Below are 20,862 nucleotides of genomic sequence, written 5' to 3'. Positions count from 1 at the left end.
TGTTGAGTAAAAGTTCAATTTACAATTGAATTTTTAGATGTTGTGTCTTCTTTGGCAAAACAAACCTCGAGGAGTCTCGATCTGCCATTTCTGCTTGTTTTTTTATGCATAAAGAACAGCCTGGCCGTATTGCTTAGAACTAAATTACAAAAATTAATACAATTCACGATGAATTGGAGACATTTCCTTCTCCAAACCATGAAAGGGCACCTTATCCCGTCCGTGACTTTGTTATATCCTTAGCTTTTTCTTGGCCGCAGAAGCCTCAGCTCTTCTAGTGTAGAGCACAGATGATTTGCAAGGCCTCTCTCCCAACCCACAGTGTCGTCGGAGGTCCTACGCAGTCTAAGTGTTTAAGGTTAGCTGTATGTTAGTGTATGTAAGGGCAGCTGTATGTTTTGGGAGTATTGAGCCGGAGTTCAAGGAGTAGAGTATGTAGAGTCGATGTTGTCCTTAGTGAGGCTTCGGAGCCGTACCAATGCTTGACAGCGGCGCCCGTCTTCACACGGCAGGACCGGGGTACAAATCTCATCTGGGCCGTTTCCCCATAGTGAGGACTTGACTATCCAGCTATGCAGTATCAACGAGTCTAGTAAACCAGAAATGGCAGACATGATCTAAGAGGTAGTTAAGTCAAGAAAGAAGAAGAAAAAGTAAAAGAAGAAGAAGAGGGAAAAGAAGAAGAAGAAAAAGAAGAAGATAGAACCGAACGTACTAGACATAATAGACCCTAATAATTTAATGGTAGAACAACTCTTGGTTTATAAATAATATTATTGTAATTTTGTTCTTTAAGATGGTATTGATTTAACGTTATCATTGATTTAACGCTAAATATTGTACATGAGCATAAATTTTGAGGATAGTAAACTTGAATTCAAGCTTAGGAAAAATCAATTGACCTCTTAAGGACTTTCTGTAATAACGGAGACAACAAATTGTAGAAAGAGAAATTTCATATCGTAGGAATTTCATAACATGAAAAATTAATTGCTACTAGTAATCATTAATAGATTTGAAGCATCAAAGTGTCCTTTTAGAAAGCTATTTTAATTACAGACAAATTTTCTTGGAAAATATTTTTCCTGAAACGTGTCACTACACTAGCTCCTAATGCGCTCCGACACTCAGGCCTTCTAAATCACCCACCCGTCATGCCGTTTTCCTCGTAAGACATTTCCCAGAACGCTTTGCACAGACCATTTATTTATCTAAATCAATTACCCTAGAAACAATTACTCATTTCTGTTGCGATTCCCGGTATCGCCACCTACATTCGGTGCTCCGGACGTCCGTGACACTGACCCACATTTTGGCGGCCCACGATAACCAGCAGCACACGACAAATGGTACAGGGGCACATAAATTGGCCATCGAATAATCGACCCGTCCGAATGTCAGAAAATGGGAGCAAAATGTGTTCTTGCATGCGTTCTACACTGGGGGCACCGGTACCACACCTTGGAAAATGTTCCCAAAGCGTGTAGGGTAGGGCACACACCCGCACACATTATTCAATCCATTCTAGAGTGATTCTGGGTTTCCCAGTGTCCGAGTGTTGTGATTCGACGCAATAGAATCAATGGTTGGATAGAAGCTACAACAAAAAGCACAATTCCACCCGTTTAATGCAACATTGTTTCGGAAGTGGTACACCCGGCCAACCGAAAGTCCGAGGGTGTGGGTGAGTCAAAATTCGAATGGCTAATCGAAGCTCAATCGAATGTGGCGATGCCCTGAGGTACAAAACATCCGAGAGTCTGTGTGAGGTTTAACAAAACGCCTGCACACACAACGTTATTGATCACTTTAATGCGAAAGACCACTCCGAACTCCGGAAGAGGTCCGCGAGGCATACAGCCGATCGGTTTTTTTACAATCGGCCCTCTGTTGGGACGATAATCGCCGGAAGCGTTGGGAAACCCCAAACCAGAGCACCGGAGCTCGAGAGTTGTTTGATTTGGTGAATGGTTTTAACAAAAGGCATTAAACGCGCACATTTGCAATCGATCGATCGATGTTAAAACGCGCGATGGATTGGATCTGGCGAAGTAACCAGATCATAAACCGAACGAGTTCCCCACACTTTGTGGCTTGTGTGCACATCTCGTTCGGCCAGGGGTGTGTCTTGTAACAGGGTGTGTAACTGCTAACGAACTGCTAAAACCAGTCGAACGCTACAATATTCTATGAATGCATTAAATTGATCATATATTTGTATATAAAATTTAAAAATATATTTTAATTACAATTAATACACAACCGAGCATGCCCAGGATATGGCAAATAAATATGAGGAAATGCCTTGTTAATTTTATTAAATTTGTATTTTTTGTGAATAACTCACAGTCACTCAGGTGACAATACGGCGTCAATTCGTCATTATTAATCAATAAATAAAAAAAAAAATTTATAAATTTCTTCAGCATACATTTAAGAGAATACAATGAAAGCTTAAGGAAACCTTAGACGTTAGAATAGTACAATAAAAATATAAAAAAATATGAAAAAATTAAGACTTAAATAACCAATAAATAAAACATCAAAAAACATACAAAAAAATTATTTAAAGAAAACATAAGAAGACTTTAAAAAAATGAATTGTAAAGGTATTAAGAAATGAGAAAGAGGAGATAAAAAATCTAAAACAAAATATTAAATAGTTAATAATATATCATGATAGCAAATCAAAAACAGTGAATGTATTAAAAGATATAAAAAAAACATCTCCTTCACAACAAAACACGCCACTTAATGGAGGTACAGTGTAGACTTACAGTCAGATGACATTTATGAAGTAATGTGCTTCGTCCCAAAAGAATTGCCCCAAGCACTTTTTCCATGTGCACCACTTTATTGTGCCTTTTTCCTCCTCTTCGTGTATCGTACATTTTTCTTTAAATCATTGCCCATCTCTACCCCATTCCAGCCTCTCCCTTTTCAGACCCTTTTTTTCTGAGTGTGTGTGTGTGTGTGTGTGAGGTTATGTTATCCTTTTTTCGTTGTTGTTAGACAAAATACTTTTAGATACTGTTTCGGCATTCTGCTTTCTTTTTTAAGTCTCTCTGCCTTGATGTAGGTACTCGGCCCACTGGACCCAGTCGAGCTTGGGTGTTGGGAAATTGGCAAAAAAAAAGAAGGAAAACCCGAGAAGGGAAAAATGAATCTTTGTTTGGTTTTTTGAGGGTTTTTAGAACGCACAAACAAACACACACACACACACACACACACACACACACACAAAACCGAGTAAAAGATTCGGTTTGGTAGTTTATGACTTTTTGTTTTCGGTCACGTCTCGGTCAATCCGGGACCGAGGCGTGGTTTATGAGAGGGTGCCGACGATGACTCTAACGCATCATGAAATATTCATACGCCGGGTGTATTTTTACTCTTTTTGCATGCATTCTTTGTTTTGGGAGCGATTTTTTTCTTTTGGATCTGGAAAACAGGACTTTTGCGAGGATTTTTCTTCGAGAAAATGGTTGTCCTTTGTGGTGTAGAGTCCGAACAACAGAAGTTGATAAAAAAAGAAACTGCAACTGTTGGGAAAGGAAGGAAGGAAGGAATTACGCGAAAGGTTAATATTCAGCAGTTTGCTTTTTATTAGTGCGAATTTTATGGTTGGAGCAGATTTCTTCTTCTTTGGTTTTTCTGTTCCTATTTTTGTTGTAATGGAATTTGAAAAACGAAAGCATGCACCGTTTGCAGTGGTGTGGAGAATTATAGCATTTGCAAGGAAATGGTAAAATTTGTGTGGAACGGTTTTTGGGGATGAATTTTCAACGGCACTCTAGTCTTTAATCATGGCGAGTGACATATTGTGGAAAATTTGTCGTTCGTTTTTTATGGTTAGGATTTTTGTCGAACGACATTTGTGGCTACTGTTGAAATATAACTGAATTATCATTGCATTAGAAATATGGAAAAATACAACAATATTAGTTGTTTTCAATTTAACGTCTTAAGTTGAAATAAAATTTTGATTTCGATTTGATTTGATTTTTTTTCTCAAATTTAAAATACATTTTTAATAAAAACACGAGACAACACTGACTAATTGAAGAGGTTTGATTCATTGAAAACTAGCCATAAATATACGATAAAAATGGTTGAACACTAGAGACCAGGGATCGAATCCCATGTGGACCGTTCCTCAGTAGCCTGATTTACAGTGCAGGACAATAGACAATATAAGACCAGACAATAAAACCACCATTTTTTTAAACTCATAACGGTGAGGTTATGATGCCGATATTATGATAAATTAGCTTGGTGTTAGTTTTGGTAAAATTTAGTTTAAGAAGATTGTAAAACGATCCTATCATCCGAATTTCCTACTTCTTCTTCTTCCTTGGCACTACAACCTCTATAGGCCTCCTCCTGTCATTTCTGTGACTTAATTTTACCCGAGATAAAGAAGTAATTTGTAGCAGGAGCGATCCGGTGGCCGAGGCGATAACGTCGCCAGTCTTCACATGGCAGGACCGGGGAGCAAATCCCATCCAGACTGTCTTCCCGTACGCAGGGTTGACTGCTTTTCTACGGGTAAAATCAAGCCATTGTAAGCCAGGAATTACCGTGCCGAGACGTCTCGAGGTTGCAGTGCCAAGGAAAAAGAAGAAAAAGTAAAGTAGTCAGCCCAATACATGGGGAGGCGATCCGGATGAGATTCGAACCCGGTCCTGCCGTGAGAAGATCTATGTTCTACTAGATGGTATTATTAAGTGTGGCAAGACATCAAAATGTTTGACATCACGTTGAGTCAAAAAGAAGAAGAAGAAGAAAAAAGAAGAAGAAAAGGAAGAAGGTTGAGAACTAAAACGCAAAGTCCAATTGAGATTTTTACCCCAGACGGGGTTGTTTCTTATGTGTAAACTGCTTAAACGACAGGCCTTTAATTTGGATCATCGTCAGACCACTTCAATCATTTTGAAGTGTTTTCACCGATCGTGATCGGGCAGAGATTTGTGATATTTTGCACTGCTTTCGTTAAAGTTGTGTTGCTTGCTTTGGTTAGTTACTGTTCATTCCTCGTTCGTTTCTGTTATCCATTTGTCAGAGTTCATTCGATGATAAGAGCTCATGCTGATCCATGAAAAGTTCCTTGCATTGCTCAAAAATTCCTAGAATTCTCTAAACAAAATTTTTATTTGAAAAATCCTAGCTCGTACCTATTTTTAACGAAATAGGAAAACGAATATTAGCTTCAAATTCCAACACGCTCTTTACATCACTTAAACGATAATTAAATGTTCCTTGCTACCAGTTCGAAAATCTAACACAAATTAACAATAAAAACACAGATTTCTATAGCCTCTTTTCACGTAACGAGATCCTCCAGGTACCTAATTTACAGATTAAAAAGTGAACGATCTCTTGAGTATAAGCACCACTCACTTCACCGTCGCTAAACACAAACAAATCTAGCACCCTCTCAGCAGCTACGTCAAGTTTTTCCTCGGCCAAATATCAGCCCCTACCCCTCTCATACCTAGATCGCAAGGACTTCACCACCGACGCACGACCGAAATCCTTTCGTTGAAGTGAGCGCAAACAAAGGCGAACCCGTTCCCCTAAGTCGGGAAGTCTGATTCTGGCTCACTCACTCACTCACTCATTGTCACCTACCCATCGATCTCGTCACCAGTGTGCATCCATCAAACCTATTGCAGACGTTTGGTTTTTACCGTCATTCAATTATTCACTGGCTTTTTCACTTTTTCTCCCGGATGGATGGTCGTTGGTCGGGTTCGGGGGGGGGGGGGGGGGGGTTCCAACTCACCGTTACACCGAGTAGGGTACGGCACAACGCCAGCGGTAGAAGCGTAAAGCAAAACATTAATCCACGTGCAGAGCCGAAGGGAGCATTGTGTGCTGTATGCATGTCCTTAATAATGGGTTGCTTCCTTCCGCTATTTTGTACTTTGTGGCGTTGATCGAGAGGACGAAGGAAAAAAAAGGGAGAGGGAGCACCAACAACAAAAAATTGGCAGGGGGAGTAGTTCCTTTCTTTGGCGTAGTTGGCGTGTGTGGGCTCGCGCACTCGTGGACGGCCTCGGCGGCCATACGCGGTGAATGCATTAGGATATCATTATCGAAATAAATAACCACAGATGGTGTTCGGTACGGTTAAATGGATTCCACCAACACCCTGCTCAACCGATCGGAATAGCCGCGTAGTAGCAACGATTTTACCCTCGGCGTGGCACAGGAAAGGCACTCAGCAGCAGGAAAACATCCCTGATTTACGGGCGCTACTCATTGGCGTGCAGGGTGAGGCACAAAACAATTTGTTCGTATAAATTTTAATTGATCCAAAAGGAGGAAAGTTGCCCATGCCCTAACGCGGTGGTTATAGCTTTATTGGCATTGTAATCGTTTTTTATTCTCCAAAAAACCTTACCCTCTTGCTTTTTGGGGTTTCAAAAACAATTTAATAGAGAGAAGTAAAGCAATGTCCCACAGGAACGACCTCGTTTGACAGATCGGTCATTATAGTCATTTATTAAGCTAGTATTTTTTTTGTCTGATGCATTGAGAAAGCTGAACAGGATCAACTCTACTTGGTTGTCTTGACACACTTGTCAAATTTGTAAGACATATCCAACACTTTTGCCATCTCGATTTCGTATCTTGAGGTAAGACATCCGAACAGTTGTACCCGGTATGGTTCGAAATTGACCTTATAGGTTTTCACCACATCCGTGTGTGCGTTTACGACACCCAGTGTCTCATCATAGACCTAAGAAAATAGCAAGAAAGTATTTAGTTAAAGAATCTTACTAAGTTATAAAGGTCGAGAGCATTACCGAAGAACATCTTCCAGTATCCAGCTTAGTACAAGCTTCCAGATTTTCGAGTTGTTCAAAGATTTGATGCTGAAGTTGACTTATTTTCTCGTGATACACCATCGTTGCATTGTACAGCGGGATCGTTGCTTCGTTCGAGCACAGCGAGACAGACATCAAGCTTACTCCGGCCACCGTTTGGGCACGTGGTACAAGTTCTCGCACGCACTGAATGTGCTGTACATAGGGCCGCAACATTCCCATGCCCGAGGATACCAGCCCGTACGATGTGTAAAATATGTTCTGTAAGACTTCCGCAAACCGATCGTCAACGTTTTGCTCTATCGTCTGTAGTTCAGCGAGCGCGGTCTGGAAGAAGTTGTCCACTTGGTTAGAAAACTCGGTGACTGCTTTCTTAAGATCTTCCCCCGGGTAGTCCAATGAGCGAATCATCGATTGAAGCTGTTGTGCCCCCTCGGCGACTTCCCGGAGATAGCGATTCGATGCACTGTTTAGAGCGCCACCATAAAGCTGATGATACGATCGTACGAGTTGGTTGATGTCTTGAAGATTTTTTAGCTCCTCTGCTTCCATGCTGGTTGGCAGTAGTATCACCTTGAGATAGTATTGTACCTTCTCCACAGTGGAAAGCAGAAGTACTGTCACTGTCACAGACATCGCTTGACCGGTGGCCTCTGACAGAAAGCTATTGATCTCACGCAGATCATTGAACTGGAGTGTTTCTTTGCTGAAATCTACCCGCGCCAAATGCACACTCTCGGTGTGATTGAGGATTTCCTTCTCTTGGAAGGCGTTCTCCTTCTGGAAGTAGTCGGGATAGTGGAAATCCAGACCCCACAAGCTTTGATGCAACTGTTGAAGAGTTTCGCCTAGTGATTGCATGTCACTGAAGGTGTCCTTCGCTTGAAGAAATTCGACGACCTTCTCCGCTGCTTCTTGAGCATTGGAAAGCGATTGGCGGACATTGCTTAGGGCTCGAGCAACATCGAAATCAAGTGGAAGGGTTGTGTCCACTTCCACGTCTGCAAGGGAGTATGTGCTAAAACGAAGCACTGCTCGAAGGTACTCCAGTGTTGGGAGATAGTCCAAGGAGTCGGGTACGGGTCTCGCGAGACATCCACTGATGCACTGAAACCGAAAAGAGTTTAACGAACAGTGTAAAGATCATGTTGAAACGAGCGCCCTGACCATTTCACTAACCACTAGCATAAGCACAAGAACTGCTTTGGGCAACATGCTTCACTTTGAAAAGAACTCACTACACTGCTCTTGGTACAGGAATACGAAAGCCCTTCAAGCGCTCGCCAGAGTTTGACGCTTTTATAGCGTAGTGCAGCTCGATTGCGTTGCAGCATTCCTCCGAGTGTAGTGTGCACGATTACACAACACTTCTTCGCCGCCACAGCATAGGTGCACCCGGGTGCACCTGTTTAATCTGGAGCATACTTTAGGAACACAAGCACCCACCGGCAGCAGAAGCACCAGCACAACGGTGTTGATCTCCGGGGAAATATGTATCGACCCGTTAATGCACCGTCATCTACGAGTGATAGGGAATGGTGAGCCACCGCAGCCGTAGCCAAGCCTCCCATCAATGCTGTGCTGGGTTTAATACCATTGCAGTAACGTCCACGCTACACCAGACGATAAGCGCCCGATAAAGGAACACTGCATTGTGCCAACCGGGGTAGATTTTCGTTAGCAAGCGAATGGGCAATGGGCATTGATAAAGTGTGTGACGGGTGGGTGATCAGTTTCGGTGTGACAGTATGTCAGTTGAAAGTTCGTAGACGCGTCGAGCATTATGAATTACTGCGTTTCAGTTATTAGGAAGCCATCCAGTACATTCTGAGATTTATTCCAACGATCGGCAGCTTACCATCTCGGCAACCAATCCACCATGTCCATGTAGCTGTAGCACGTGTTCTTCGCTTTTGCCAAAACAACTCACTTCCCCCATTCTGGTTGCGTCCGTTACGGAGTGCTTCATATAAAAAATTAAATGCAAATAAGATTTATGAAATGGGTAAATATTTGCGCTCTTGCCACTCCTAACGAACCAACAGCAAACAACGGAGAGCACTCGTGGACTGAGGTTTCTTTTCGGTGGGCTCGTGCTCTTGCACGGGGGGAAGTATTCGAGCTCGAGTTTTTTATTTTGTGTTGTCCCAGGTAGTCTGGACAAGGGAGCAGACATAGCAGTACAACCTGACATCAAAGCAAGTAGTGATGCCAAACGTTTGCCCAAGTGCTCATAGCAGCGGTGCTAGTGGTGATGGTGGTGTATTAGAGAACAACGAAACAGACGGACACCATCGGTAAACCACAGTACACAGTTGAACAATTGGCAAAACACAGGTGAAGGATCCGTTCCGAACGACTAGTAGGGCAGGGACAATAGATCAAACGCCAAGTGTTGCTCCGAGTTCCATAAAACGCATCTCCAGCATAGAAAACGCGACCCGTGCGGTGGTTTTATCCGCGGTTTCGAACATATCTATCATCCGCCCGGCATGACACTTTGGCTTAGTTTTAATAATTCATTCCATTTGTCGGAACAAAATAGCGCTAACCTCCATAAAACCCAACGGGACGCGAAATGGTGGTAAAGCGTACTAGTTTACACATCGGGATGGACTTTATTGTCCCGACGAGTCAAACCATTTGATGCACAGCCCAACCTAACCAACCACGACAGATGAGCGCCGAACGGGGAGGGAGGCGAGCAGTTGGAATGGATTGGGTTCGTTCCCGGGAACCACAGTAACGTGCCCGTAAGGTGCAAAAGGATGTCAGCGTGTGCAACAAAATGGGACGCGTCAGAGAACCCGGAGCCCTGCCAGAGCCTTTTATGTCATCTCATCCCTGGAATGTTTTAGCGTGCACAGAAAATGGCTGCGCATGCGGACGTGGGACGTTTTACCCCCCCCACCCCCCTCCGTTTCGGTTGGGGAACCGGAAACGGAAACGAAGCTACACTATCTTGCTCGAGCCGTCTGACACGAGTGCGACGGATAAATTCAACATGGCGTTGACATCTTCCCTCGGGACAGGCGCGTCTGCTCAGTTCTGGTAAATATGTGCGTTGCTTTGTATTTCCAGTGCAAATAAAACGGTACCATTGCAGTGGGAGGTTGGAGATTCGGTTATGAAATCGATTTGATTGATATGAATTAGTCGGGAAGTGTGCAAGAATGACCGCACGCAAGTCCTTTCAATCATTTCGTATTATTTATTTGTAAATTGAATGATAACTCGGACGAAACTTGCTGCTAATTCCGTGCTAAACACTTTCAGCACAACCATACGGTCATCGTATTATAAATCTTCCGAGCGCTCCTGATTTATGCGTGACAGTTGGTCACGATGCTATCGACACCGTAACAGACCCCCTTCAGCGCACTTATGATGCAACGACAAAACACTCATCCACAAAACAAAAGCAAAATGCTGATGGTAACAAACCCCGCACCCCCCAGTTTGTCTGTCTGTCGAAAAAATCCATTCTTCAGCACCATTTAGGCACGCGATCAAGGTGCAAAAAGTGAACCTGGGACGGGATGAAATACGACCGGCGGTGCAGAACGCTACGCTGCATGACAAATATGTGCTCGGGCTCGTACACACCCTAGCGCTAAGTGGTGGTAGCAGCAGCAGCAGCAGCAGCACTCCCCGTTTTCCGTGGCAATGGATAATTTTTCCGGGATGACCCTTAAGCGGAGTCAGCATGCACACTACATCCTCAATGCTCATTAACACCGGCAAACGTAGCAGAAGGTAGAACGCTGTATCCTGTGGCATTTGTCGGTCGGTACAGTGTGGGCAACGATATTGGTAGACGCGATTATTGGACTTGATTTTATAGTTATCTGTGAGTTGTGTCTTTGAGTCACGAAAGTTGAGTTGGCATTTTATAAAAGAGCTGATAATTTCATTAAAATAAACGAAAATATGCTTTACAAAAAACTCCAATACGTGCTTTTAATTTGTTTGAAAAAAAAAGAGTAAATAATTGAATGATTGAAAATCAATAAAGTTAATTTAAAAGGGTAAAACATAAATAAAATTAAATAATTATCCGATTTTCGAGATTTTTCTTCAATTAAAGACTAAAACATTTTTTCAAATTATTTTAATAAATACGTTTAAAAATCATCTGAAATAGCTCGATTTATTAAATTGGGGTAAGCAATATGGCCAGGTTGTTCTACATGAATAAAACCAAAATTATTTATTATAGTAGGTTATTTTCAATAACTCGAACTAAGTCTATATTTTTCTACAATTGCTGAAGTCTTGGTTTGAAAACTCGTTTTCGTAATTGTACAACGATTACATGAACTTGTAACGTCGAAGACACTATTTAAGAATAAAAATCGGATCCAAAACAGAAAGTTCAAGCTGTAAACAAACAATTTAAATTAAAAATTTGGTTATTCAACATCAGCAATTTCCAAATCGTAATTATCTTTATATTGTCGACAACTTTTGATTTTAAATTTTAATAACTTTTTACTCTTCTTCTTCTTCTTCCTTAGCACTACAACCTCGAGAGGTCTCGGCGTGCCATTTCTGGCTTCCTGTGACTTTATTTTATCTGCTACTTTTTTGCTATTGTTTGCATATTTCTTGCACCACACTGTGCACTATGCCACACGATTTGTATTCATTACGCCCAATCGTCAGCCCGTCCCAGGAGTCATCTTCTTTACCTTTGCCGTAACGTATGGTCCGGTTACTTCCGAACCGTGCCCGACGGAAGGACGATTAATGAGTCAACCCCTGTATGGCGTGCATCGCGTTCGGGAAAACCTATAAAAAAATAGTCTGCTCGCTATAAAACGCATCGAAACGGGAAAAAATAAAGGGGCAAAGGGAAAAGGTGGATAGGACTGATGAGCCTGCTGGAAGTCAATGGACGGCGTGACGGCATCGTCTCCTTCCGGAACCATATGGCACACGGTGACGTTCGGTTGACGGGGGAGTCCGTTTTGGCCCCTTTACGGACGTTGTTTTAGCACTGCGGGAAGAGTGTAATGCGATCGCCTGGAACGTCTTCAGGTTTGGGATGCCTTAAATTTACGGACACACCTCTACGCGCGCGTGTGTGTACTGCCCGGCTTTTGGGTGATGTCTTAAGTTACAAAGTAAGGCACAGGTCAAATGGACGATTGATTCTAGCAGGTTAGACTGATATTGAAATGAAACACTGTAGGAACTGCAACAATCGAAATGCGTCCCTCCGGATACACAATCGACTCGGTCGTGCATCACACCGAGTGTTCATCATCAAAAACCGATTCAATTGCAATTGCAGCCAGCAAAGTAAAACAAACTTTTCCCACACTTTGCGCGTAGTAATTGCTGGCTGGCATCCCATTTCCCCAAAAACCACCGGGAAACGATTGGTTTCGGATTTGCCTTTTTATCGGCCGGCCGATTGCTAGCAATTGCCCCGCAGCGCAACAAACACGTGCCCGTGAAAATGGCGTATAAATGAACAATGGCCCTCGAGACTCGATAAATATTATGTTTCAAAACATCCGCCTTTTGCGCTGGTACGCTGGTAAGCCACACGTCACCGCACGCGCCTACGGATCATGTTCGCGCGTAACTTTGTCCTTTTTTTGAGGTTAGTCCCGTGGTCTACCGCCACGCGAGGGTAACAACTGGTAGCAGCCAAGGGTGATTGTTGCGTTTCTGTTTTATAATCCTCGCAGCCCATGTCTCAGGTTCATTTGCTGTGTAGCGCCTCGGGCTACAAGAATGGAACAAGTTTTGGCGATGACAAAACACAAATCACACCCTTTTTTCTAATGCGTTTCGCTAACAGCAGAGCAAACGCGTTTGAGTGTGCTTTTAGCGTGGATGAAGAATGGAAAAACTGTGCTTCTAAACTATCAGGTTCTAAAGCAGAGAAAGGAGCTCGTGTGAAAACGGTGGTGCCTATTGGAAGTCCTTTGCCTATACTTGGTTGAATGTGAAAAAGTGTTTTTTCCCAAACAACCAAAAAGTCCTGAGGAAAAGCTAAGAATTTTCGTTTTCCCCTTTTTTTCTGTGCTTTAAATTATTCAGCACAAAGTCCCGAACAAAACAAAAACCCCATAATGGAGCCGATTTTTTCGACAGCAAAGCGACGGCGACGATGGAAAACGTATCAATGTGCGACCAAAAAAAATGGCATTCCAACCAACTTCAACACTGCCTTGAAGGGAAAACTATTTAAACAACCATTTTCACACATTCAATTAGAGGGTTGTGGCTTTCCGGTGATGAATGCCCCCGCCGGGCATGACCGTTACGCACGTCCGCAACTCGTCCCGACTTGCCACGTGTAGACGATTTCCTGGACATTCGCCCTCTCTCTCTCTGCTTCGGTCTTTTTTTTCTCACCCAGGGAAAACGGTCTGCTGTTGATTTTTGCGTTCGGCAAAGTGGCCCACATTTGAAACTGTTTCTCCCTTGTTGGTGGTGTTAGTAATGTGTGTTGGTACGGGCGGTTGTTACCGGAAAGAGCTAATGTGTAATGCTACGGTCTCGCACGTGGCCGCACCTTCACCGTGGTAGTGCGTGTTGAGTGCGTAAAGTGTGTTGTTGGTCTGCTGGCCTCGCTCGATTGTGATTTTTGATTTCCGTTTTACAATTGATCGAAATCGAACCATGATCGGTGTACAGCTTTTTTGTCACCATTCTCAAACACCTCAAGCCTTTCGCTTTCGTAGCTCAGGACATTGTTTGGTTATTTTGGTTGGGCGCATAGGGTGAAAAAAAGAAACATTTGAGGATCAAGTGGATTAGCCGGTGGTTGCTTATCGGAGACTGGATTTTTGTAACTGTTTGGGAAGGCAGGATTAGTGGTCTACGGTGTAGACGACGTTTCGATTGCGAATCGAGACGAGCTGGTGGGCCTTGGTAAATGCCCAGTTTGGCCGTGCTGCTCGTGCTAGCCACCGATAAGACCGATGGGATTAGTTTGGTCTTAGCTGGCATACGAAACACTGCAGTTTTAACGTGCTCCAGTATTATCTTTTTTAAAGGTATATTTAAATAATATTTGAGACATTTCTAAAAATACATAGCTACACCAGCGTTGTGATTGATGGATGGACACTCGAAATTAAACTGTTATCGTACTGGGAATGCTTTGAAACGCTAATTGAATCTTATTGAAATGGCTAGCAAATCTTGGCAGTTCAATCAATCGCTTCATTTAAAACCTGTCAATCGAACGCACTATCTAAGACGATTGCTGTTGCGGGGTAAATAGAGTAAAAGCCCCCGGCCGTAAACACTGATAACACCACCATTGAAGTGAACAATTGGGCAATAAATCAGAAAACATAATTAATACTTTCATCCGATATCGCCCGGGACGTCTCATCAATCTGGCTGCCGATTGCGCATTGCCCTCTTACTGATTAGGTGTCTCATCGACCTAATTCCTAGCTCGCCTGCTGGCGCTGGCGCACCACTGTGGTCCCAAACAGTCTACGCCTGTCGAAAATTCTTTTCAATGCATTTTATTAGCTACCGATGATTGCCGAGCAAACATTTTGTATGACCAATGGTGACCAATCGTGCTCCCGATAGGCATCCGGAAGATAGGGACAAAAGGAAAGGAAAAGGCGACTCTAACATCCAATTTGTCGTCCATCCTGAGTGCACAATTCGGATGGAGCACTTTTCACCAAATTATCGAGATTAAACATTCCCACCACGACAGGGCTTTAAAACGCATCAGTTTAGATCATGTCCACGGTAGGGGACACCCGTCAACCGTGTGAGTGTTTCCATTTCATTAGGATCCAATTGAATATTTCACCAAAATCATAAGCAAGTCACCGGTGATCTAGTGCCAGGGTAAGGCAACGTGAAGTGACGTTGGGCGCGGGAATAGTTTGATACATCCATCAATTTGATTGCCCGACGATCTGTGCTGCCCGGCGAAAAGTGAGCCGGACGGTCTGTGACTGTGGAGGGTGCGGAACCAAGCGGGAGATCAATCTAGACAACGGTTCGCTTGTCAAGCGTGCCAGGGCGCCACGAGCCACCGCACCGCACGCACCGATTCGGGCCGGCCTACCGGTGGCCTCTGCTGCTTTGACAGTGGCCTGTTGCTTATCGCCATTGAACCATTGTGGCATTCTAATTCTCGGCAGGTGTATTGCCTCATCGATAGCATCTTGGCCAAGTCGGATCAGTGTGGTTCGGCAAACTGCCGCGACAGTGCCGCCATTGCGCGACACCTTTCCCGATAGATGGTCCCGTGCGACCCGTGCGAGCGGTTCCGGGACATCAATTAGTGTTGGTAGATCCCATCCATCAAACGGTTGGCATGTTATCTGATAGACGCCACACAGGCAAGCAAGATGGCGCTGTAGACCATGTTCTCCAGAAGTTGAACATTGTAGTAGCGACGTCAAACTACGGTGGCTAAATCAGTTCGCGGCGCACACAGGCAGTCGACAGGTACGCGCGAACCGCGCTGTTGTCGCCGCCAGAATGGTTATTGCAGTGGCGTAAACATTGCGTAATGAAGGTTACTTTGCGGATGTACACAAGTTGTCCATTCTGGCATAAGGAAGAACCGTTTATTGCCAGACGGTTTAAGACTACAACACTGGTGAATACTTCCGGAGATAAGGTCGTACTAGAATTTTGACGTTTGATTTGAAAATCGGTCCTTTTTTTTTCTTGGTAAGAGCTAGAACATCAAAACTGGCACGCGAGTTACTGATAACCTATGGCCTCCGAGTGAATGTAGACCTCGGGACGCTCAAAAGATTGACATTAACTTTCTCTTTTTTTGTAAGCAAAACAAACATTATTTAGGCGGAAACTGAACTTTATGACCTTCATTACCCGAATAAGCATTGAGACGCTTCGGCAGGTTGAGTCTGCCAGTTGCTGTTTCTGATGGCATTCAGACGCGGGATGGGCTTCCGATGCAACATCCGTTTTGGATGAAGATTAATGACGATGATTTCTGGCCAAAATGGTATGCTCTAGCGAATTTTGATTGGCCTAGGTTTTGCTCTGCTGTCGAAGAACAAAACCAAGTACAATGCAGCCGTTCAACAACGAACATTATCTCTTGTGTTATTAGCGCGATCACACCGTTGAAATTATTAACAAAGTATTCAAGGTTAAAGTAAAAAAAATGATCAAACTATTAGCACAAGTATGAATGTATTAATATGAGTCTCCGATTCATTATTCTTTTTAGAGCCAGAAAAAAAATCTACTCCTTACTATCTACTCTTCGATCTTCCATTCCAGGCAGCATCCGGTCTCTGATAACGCGATCTTTAATATTTGATCTTATTCGCTTCATGTTATTAAAAGTTTTATTTATATTGTCAGTTTTATGATGAAGCAGCCATATTTCTAGATAGGTTTATTTGCAATCACAAAACTATCCTCCAAAGTCTAGTCCACGTTATACTACTTACGTTCATGCAAAAAGACGTGAAAAATCAATGACGTATACCATTTTAAATGCTAGAAACGCTTTGAAATACTGATATGATTCTAGTCTTGGTTTTCATGAACACCACAAGAAGCTTCCAGCAAGTAGTGTTGATCTACATACACTACGATACGATCAATGTTGCGTGTTCGGTGGTGGTCTTTATCGTGCGATCGGTCTAAAACGTGAAAGTGGGCACGTTTCTTTGAATCGCTAGTAAAAAGCATGTTAGTGATGTGACCTCTCTCGCAACTGTTATCAGTGTGGTTGGACACGGTCTGCTCTGGCAGACCTACCGTTGATAAGATCGAGCGAAAATGGATAGATTTCTTTAGCCGTTGGAACAAATTTTTTGGAACTGTCAGGTGCAGTTTCACCTGACCTGAAAATCAATTCTAGGAGCCGAAGATCATTTGCCGGATGAAGTGACTCAAACACGTTGCGTTTTATTGCGAGGTTAACGATAAAATCAAGATAACCCATAAAAGGATTTCCCAAACATAAAATTGTTTTGATTCACTATAAAAGATTACAGCGTTTTGATAATATAAAAATCTCATTTTTCCTAGAAAGACAGCAATCAAGGGAATTTTCGCTGTAAGTTGGAGGTTTGCTATATATACTCCATATTCGTCAAACGTCTAATTTCGGTAGTTAGTGATATGGGAAAGTAAAAGTGGAACACGCGATCAGATAGCTGCCAGCAACTTTGTTCGCTGCTGATGTGCGTAGAACGTGATAAAATCGATGAAGCAGGAACGACACTTTTTACTTATCTTACAACATTTGCTGTAGTGGGAATATCTGTTCCCAGCGATCAGTACACCGGGCCACGATGCGGTTTGCTCAGGTAAACGATGCGTACCAAAGCTTGTAGTAGCAGCTAGATAGGGATACACGACGACGGTCAGCGGGCTGTTGTCGCCATCGTTCCGGAACTCCGGGAACGGTCGATATAGTGTGCGAGCAGAACACCAAAATTACCACCAAACACGGCCCATGATCTGGTGGAATCGAAACAGCAAACGACCGTGTTACTAGAGCTGCCAACAAACCGCAGCTACAAGTGTTCAAGGTTGGCCGGTCGGTACGCCGGGTGTACTTGAACGGCGGCTAAGACCCTAAGGTGGATACTATTGTTTTGTTTGTACAGCTCTCGATACACCAAATCCACAACCAGCGTTGGCGTAGTGCTGAAGTGGAATCCGGGTCGTGTAATCCGTGGGCCCTTTTCTGGGCTGGAGGTTGGGCAAAGAAAGACGAGCGCATGTGCCGTTGGATTGCATTGCGCATCTTTTTATTTCTCTCTCTCTCTCTTTCTCTGCGACAATGTTCCACGGGCGCAAATGTTATCTAGTGTAAATAGACAAACATATTGGAGTAGCGCTGACGCTCATTACACCCGGGCCCGGGATTATCGGGTCGGGGTTGGAAGATTTGGGCGATATTCGCGACGATCGGGGCACCCCGTTAACTTGGGAAGGTCAGAACAGGAATTCTCCTTAAAGAGCGGTTTACTTACGCTTATTTAACTCTCTATCAAAAGTACAGAACTAAGGATGTAATGCTGCTCGTGTCCAAAACTATGTCAAAAGCACCACCATAGGCCGCTTATCGATACGGACGTTCGTCTTCCCATCAGTGTCGGAAGTCGGCAATTCTACGTTAAAAAGACACTCGACAGCACACATGCCGATAGATCTGAGGATTGAAGTTTGGACAAGCAGAACTGTCTTGTATATGTCACTGGGAGCTCCGATATCACCGGCATCGTCATCGCCGTTCGCGTATCTGTACCTCGCGATGGCGATGGCTAGCTAGAGATAATCGAACGCTTTCAAAGGGCAAGAATGCGATTTCCCCCCGACTGCACGAACTGTGAACTGTACCGTTGCTCAATGTAGCCGTGTTTTTTTTTTTTTTTTTTTTGGGGGGGACAGAAAAGGGGAGAACCCACCTAAATCAAGCAAACCATATCTTTGGGGCGTTGCTGCCCAAACTGCCCCCAAAACTCTTTCCCACCCATCCCTTTGGACACACGCTTTTGGTAAGCTTTGATTTGAAGATTCCAATGGTGGGTATTGATTTTTATGGCCCTGCTTAGTGTAAGGTGCTTATAGAGTTGGCCGGTCGGCTATAGCGCATCGGATTCCAGTGCTGTTTATGACAGGCTATCGGGCCTGAGCCACCTAAACTTACCTTCGAGAGCCTTGTTACGTGATATCAGTGCCAATAGCATTTCGGGATTTGGATGATGATCCCCCAGATCCCCGGACAGGCCGGCGCCGATGGTGGAGCTTTGTCCATCGAGCGCACTGTGACCGGGCAGGCCCGGCAGCCCGGTAAGACTCCCGTTCAGGCTGAGGTGTCCGTTGCTGGTGCTGTTGCTGCTGTTGTGATGCAGTGCTCTGGATGATCCTCCCACTGAAGAGCCTCCGTCTAGGGGGCCGATCGTGCCCAGGCTTGTTTGTCCAGTGGCCATCGATTGACTCAGCAACGATGAGTGTGTCCCGATGGAGGAGGATGAATGTGCCAATGGCAACATCATCGACGAGGGCAATGCCATCTGCGACAGTGACATCGCATCGACACCGAGTGTCCCGCCAGCGGAGGACACACACACGGACATTGGAGCTTCCGTTTATTAACTGATGAGCAGGTATTTCACAACACTTTTGTGGTGAAATTTTAGCAAGAAAACTCTTAACTTCTACACACCACAATCGATTGAAGTTAGAACAATTTACACATTGTTTTGAGCTCACACACTAAACACAGTTAAATCAAAATTAGCTCACATAAGCTCTGCGGAACCAATTTCACAAAACTGAATAATCGCAAATAAAAGTCCTTTCACAACACACTACGTAAAACTGTCAACAAAACGCTCCTCGGTGAGCGAAATTCACTCGGACCATCTGTACCCTGCGGTAAACCATCGGTGACTAGATTGCACTGGACGAAGATTGCGTCGGTGTACACAGCCAGTGCGTGCACGTTGCAAAGTTGCAGCCAGTAGAGGTGTTGAAGAAAAGGGAAAGAAAACACACACACACACACATTCCTAAACGTCATCGACGGTTCTTCGGGTTTCGATAACGGTCATCGAAGGGTAGTGCTGTATCGTTTACGCTGGAGCGCAGGTGAAAGTAGCAGCTCTTCCATGAGGACCTGTTAAAGTGCGTGAAAAAAGGCTTTTGCTTTCCAGTGTGCACGGTGCACTAACGTATAATGGGGGGCTCTTTTTTATCGCTAGCCCGCGCGGTGCGAAATAGGTTTGGCCGCTGCCCAACAAAACCTCCGAAAGCCACCGCCACCGTTTGTCAGAACCACGAAACGCACTTGTAGAACGTACCGCTGGGGCCCGAAACCCAGCGCGACAGAGAGACCAGACGACGCGCCGTATAGCCGTCTACGAAAAGTGCTACTGAACCGCACACACAGCTACGACGCTGTTCACTGAAGAAGCTCGCTTGCTTATCACTTTAGAGACCTTCCGTTCGTTCCACGGGGACGCCCCGGCTACCACCACGGTCTGGAAGACGACCCCCGTCGACGAGCTGATTGGAGCGATTTAGAAGTACCCCCGTAGTTCTAATTTGTGTATGTTGAACAGTTTGGCTTTTTTTCAACTGCAGCTCCAACTGTCCCCGTGTGTGCTATCGCAGTAGGCTACCGTTCGCGGAAAGTAGTCTGTGTCTGTGACGTGGTGGTGAATCTAATCGCGTGGAGGACACACGCTGTCATTACGCCGCTGCTGCTACTGTTTTGTGGTTGGCACTGAAGGGGGTCTCTACTAATTATGAGCTAAATAGGGGTTCTCGTTGTGATAGGTACCATCGTGAGATTCCTCGCACCTTCCCTTAACCTTAGTAAATTCTAATGAACTTGTTTCTTTTCTTGCTAAGCAGCAGTTCTACCAATGCTTCTTCGGAAGATACTCACTGTAAACTGCGTCGCCTCCAGAAATAAGGGGGAAAGCCTAGAGCGACGATTACCTTGCTGCAATTAGTATGCAAATTCTAACACTTCATTTGCGTACTTAGTACAAGAGCACTTTCGCCGGCCACAAATTGCAAATGGCCGGCCGTAAACCCACGCTTTACACGTTCCAACTTCCAGCACGAGAAATCCCGTGACGGGGATCGTTTCCTAACCACAACAGCACAACGCGGCATACAAACGGTCGAAAGCGAAAGCGCTTCTTGGGGTAAGCTATTCGTAGCCCGATTCCCGCCGGCATTCTTCGGCACCGCGAAACTCTTGGTCCGTAAAATGGGAAAAAGTTTATCAATTAAAAAACATTTTCATTACGCGGGGTTTCGGGTTCGGGTGCAGGCGCTTCTCTAATTGGCAAACAGAATCGGACGCGAGACGGCTCGGTGCGCGCGTCCGGATCGTTGTGATGTTAACGGCTCCTTCCAGAGCTACTGCTTACGTGCGCCCGTACACAACAACCGTGCAGTGCACGTGTCCGAATCAAGAAAAATTCCTAACCTCACAAATCCCACGGCACGGTACCGGACGCGAGCTGGTTTGAACCACCGAGCTGGATGTTGCGGCTGCTAATTCTGCGCCCGG

The 20,862-nt window shown here is 44.4% G+C and overlaps 2 protein-coding genes across 7 annotated transcripts in view; both read right to left on the bottom strand.

Moving 5' to 3' along the window:
* Positions 1 to 20,862, bottom strand: part of LOC118513328 (LIM/homeobox protein Lhx3) — a 47,018-nt gene extending 26,156 nt beyond the window's left edge. The window contains exons 1-2 of one of the 6 annotated variants that reach the window (XM_036058938.1): positions 20,779 to 20,862; positions 18,481 to 19,049 (exon numbers count right to left, since the gene is read on the bottom strand). In XM_036058938.1, the coding sequence (XP_035914831.1) occupies positions 18,481 to 18,910 (430 nt within the window). In that variant the 5' untranslated portion in view covers positions 18,911 to 19,049; positions 20,779 to 20,862. Of the gene's footprint in view, positions 1 to 18,480; positions 20,724 to 20,778 lie in introns of those variants that run through there. The other 5 variants (XM_036058937.1, XM_036058942.1, XM_036058936.1 and 2 more) reach the window with 5 other exon arrangements.
* Positions 6,497 to 8,371, bottom strand: LOC118513334. Its single transcript, XM_036058953.1, has 3 exons — positions 8,013 to 8,371; positions 6,813 to 7,940; positions 6,497 to 6,745 (listed from the first exon to the last, which is right to left on the bottom strand). Exons 1-3 carry the CDS (start codon positions 8,046 to 8,048, stop codon positions 6,563 to 6,565), a joined length of 1,347 nt encoding a protein of 448 aa, XP_035914846.1. The 5' UTR covers positions 8,049 to 8,371; the 3' UTR covers positions 6,497 to 6,562.

The sequence above is a fragment of the Anopheles stephensi genome, chromosome 3, assembly GCF_013141755.1.
Source record: "Anopheles stephensi strain Indian chromosome 3, UCI_ANSTEP_V1.0, whole genome shotgun sequence".
Classification (NCBI taxonomy): Eukaryota; Metazoa; Arthropoda; class Insecta; order Diptera; family Culicidae; genus Anopheles; species Anopheles stephensi.
The sequence above is the reverse complement of the archived record's forward strand: the minus strand, read 5'-3'. Positions and strand labels throughout refer to the sequence as shown.

Coding starts and splice junctions, on each gene's coding strand:
- LOC118513334 (XM_036058953.1), bottom strand. CDS start 8,048: ATGTTGCCCAAAGCAGTTCTTGTGCTTATGCTAGTG. Junction 7,941..8,012: donor TTCTTGTGCTTATGCTAGTG/GTTAGTGAAATG, acceptor TTTCGGTTTCAG/TGCATCAGTGGATGTCTCGC. Junction 6,746..6,812: donor ATACTGGAAGATGTTCTTCG/GTAATGCTCTCG, acceptor CTATTTTCTTAG/GTCTATGATGAGACACTGGG.